General features: G+C 39.4%; 1 protein-coding gene across 1 annotated transcript in view; it reads right to left on the minus strand.

Moving 5' to 3' along the window:
- Positions 1-860, minus strand: part of LOC112068390 (neurabin-1-like) — a 23,746-nt gene extending 22,886 nt beyond the window's left edge. The window contains exon 1 of the mRNA XM_024135528.2: positions 677-860. Within this exon, the coding sequence (XP_023991296.2) occupies positions 677-860 (184 nt within the window). The remainder of the gene's footprint in view (positions 1-676) is intronic.
- Between the last annotated feature and the right edge of the window lie 2,359 nt (positions 861-3,219).

The raw sequence follows: 3,219 nt of genomic DNA on the forward strand, positions 1-3,219 counted from the left end.
TAAATATAGATGTAGAGAGGTACATTATATAGATATAGACGTAGAGAGGTAAATTATATAGATATAGACGAAGAGAGGTAAATTATATAGATATAAATGTAGAGGTAAATTATATAGATGTAGAGGTAAATTATATAGATGTAAAGAGGTAAATTATATATATATAGACGTAGAGAGGTAAATTATATAGGTATAAATGTAGAGAGATACATTATATAGATGTAGAGAGGTAAATCATATAGATATAGACGTAGAGAGGTAAATGACATAGATATACACGTAGAGAGGTAAATTACATAGATATAGATGTAGAGCGGTAAATTATACAGATATAGATGTAGAGAGGTAAATGATATAGATATAGAAAGGTAAATGATATAGATATAGATGTAGAGAGGTAAATGATATACATATATGTAGAGTGATAGGTAAATGAAGTCAACTGGAGTCTTTTAAGCTCAATGGGAAGTGGGGGATGAGAATGAATGGATGACTAGTCACAGGGCCCCTGTTGTGACTCAACCTGTGACTCACTACAGAATGATCTGAATATGACCAGTAATGTGTATTATATTACCACAGTGTGGGGTATTATTGCCTGGGGAGGGAGATAGCTATAATAGTAGTAGAGTGTAAGCATCATATTTCTGTATCTCCCCATCTCCCTGAGACTCACCTCTGGCAGGACCGGCCTTCCCAGGACTCTGTTGGGCACTGTTGTTGTTGTTGTTCACCTGGATGCCATTTTGTTTCATCAGTTGCATCAGCTCAAACTCCAGGGCTGCAATCTGTGAAGAAACCGTTTCGAGTTTCAGTGTAAGTGACCCATGCAGGGTGACTCCCTCCACTGGTAACACCATGTACCAGCAGGGACAGTGGCTTGACCCACAGCCGTTCCATGTCTTTGATCTACTTCAGAGCTAGCGTACCTGATAAGATGGCGCCGGTAGACATGGCCGCTCAGTTTCTAGCTCCTAAGAAACTTTGCAGTATTTTTTGTTGTTGTGTGTGTTCTTTCTCACATTATAATTCCATTATTTTAATTTTAGGTTTGTATTGTTGTGTATTGTTAGATATTACTGCACTGTTGGAGCTAGGAACAGAAGCATTTCGCTACACCCGCAATAACATCTGCTAAATACAGTTGAAGTCGTAAGTTTACATACACTTAGGTTGGAGTCATTAAAACTTGTTTTTCAACCACTCCACAAATTTCTTGTTAACAAACTATAGTTTTGACAAGTCGGTTAGGACATCTACTTTGTACATGACACAAGTCATTTTTTCAACAACTGTTAACAGACAGATTATTTCACTTATAATTCACTGTATCACAATTCTAGTGGGTCAGAATTTTACATACACTAAGTTGACTGTGCCTTGAAAAACGCTTGGAAAATTCCCGAAAATTATGTCATGGCTTTAGAATCTTCTGATAGGCTAATTGACACAATTTGAGTCAATTCGAGGTGTACCTGTGGATGTATTTCAAGGCCTACCTTCAAACTCAGTGCCTCTTTGCTTGACATCATTGGAAAATCAAAAGAAACCAGCCAAGACCTCAGAAAAAAATTGTGGACCTCCATAAGTCTGATTCATACTTGGGAGCAATTTACAAATGCCTGAAGGTACCACGTTCATCTATATAAACAATAGTAAGCAAGTATAAACACCATGGGACCACGCAGTTGTCATACCGCTCAGGAAGGAGACGCGTTCTGTCTCCTAGAGATGAACGTACTTTGGTGCAAAAAGTGCAAATCAATCGCAGAACAACAGCAAAGGACCTTGTGAAGATGCTGGAGGAAACAGGTACAAAAGTATCTATATCCAAAGTAAAACGAGTCCTATATCGACATAACCTGAAAGGCTGCTCAGCAAGGAAGAAGCCACTGCTCCAAAACCGCCATAAAAAAGCCAGACTATGGTTTTCAACTGCAAATGGGGACAAATATCGTCTCTTTGGAAATGTCCTCAGGACTAATGAAACAAATAGAAATGTTTGCCATAATGACCATCGTTATGTTTGGAGGAAACGGGGGGAGGCTTGCAAGCCAAAGATCACCCATCCCACCGTGAAGCACGGGAGTTGGCAGCATCATGTTGTGGGGGTGCTTTGCTGAGGAGGGGCTGGTGCACTTCAACAAACTTAAGATAGCATATTGGAGGCTGGGAAAATTATGTGGATATATTGTAAGCAACATCTCAAGACATCAGTCAGGAAGTTAAAGCTTGGTCGCAATGGGTCTTTGCCATAATGGACAATGACCCAAGCATACTTCCAAAGTTGTGGGCAAAATGGCTTAAGGAACAAAGTCAAGGTATTGGAGTGGCCATCAACAAAGCCCTGACCTCAATCCCTATAGAAAAGGTTTGTGGCAGAATGAAAAGCATGTTGCGAGCAAGGAGGCACACATGACTCAGTTACACCAGCTCTGTCGGAGTAGTAAGCCAATTTCACCCAACTTGTTGTGGGAAGCTTGGTGGAGGCCAGCCGGAACATTTTGACCAAGTTAAACAATTTAAAGGCAATGCTACAAATTACTAATTGGTGTATGTAACTTCTGACCCACTGGGAATGTGATGAAAGAAATACAATGCTGAAATAAAAATCATTCTCTTCTAATATTATTCTGACATTTCACAAGTTCTTAAATAAACTGGTGATCCTTAACTGACTAGACAGGGAGATTTTTACTAGAATTACATGTCAGGGAATTGTGAAAAACTGAGATTAAATGTATTTGGCTTAAAGTGTATGTAAACTTCGACGTTCAACTGTGATGTGTATGCGACCCAATAACAAATTGATTATGATTCTAATTGTCAACTAATCATAAGCCTGGACTAGGTAAATCAGGGGGAGCTAAGTTAACAAAACTTGTGGAACATCTGGGGGGGTCCGAAAGTGAGTTTTGACGACACGTGCTAATCAAACCAGTGTGGTAATCAATTGTAATGTGCTTATGTTAAGTGGGCTGGTATGGTATGGTGTTAGTGGGCTGGAAATGTTATGTTTAGTGGGCTGGTATTGGTATGTTAGAGTGCTTGGTTTTATTGTTTAGTGGGCTGGTATGTTATGTGGTTGTGGGCTGGTATGCTATGTTATGTTTAGTGGGTGGTATGTTATGTTTTAAGTGGCTGGTAATGGTATTTTAGTGGGCCTGTTTATGTTTAGTGGGTTGGTATGTTATGTTTAGTGGGCTGGTATGTTATGTT

Source organism: Salvelinus sp. IW2-2015, unplaced genomic scaffold (assembly GCF_002910315.2).
Source record: "Salvelinus sp. IW2-2015 unplaced genomic scaffold, ASM291031v2 Un_scaffold495, whole genome shotgun sequence".
NCBI lineage: Eukaryota > Metazoa > Chordata > Actinopteri > Salmoniformes > Salmonidae > Salvelinus > Salvelinus sp. IW2-2015.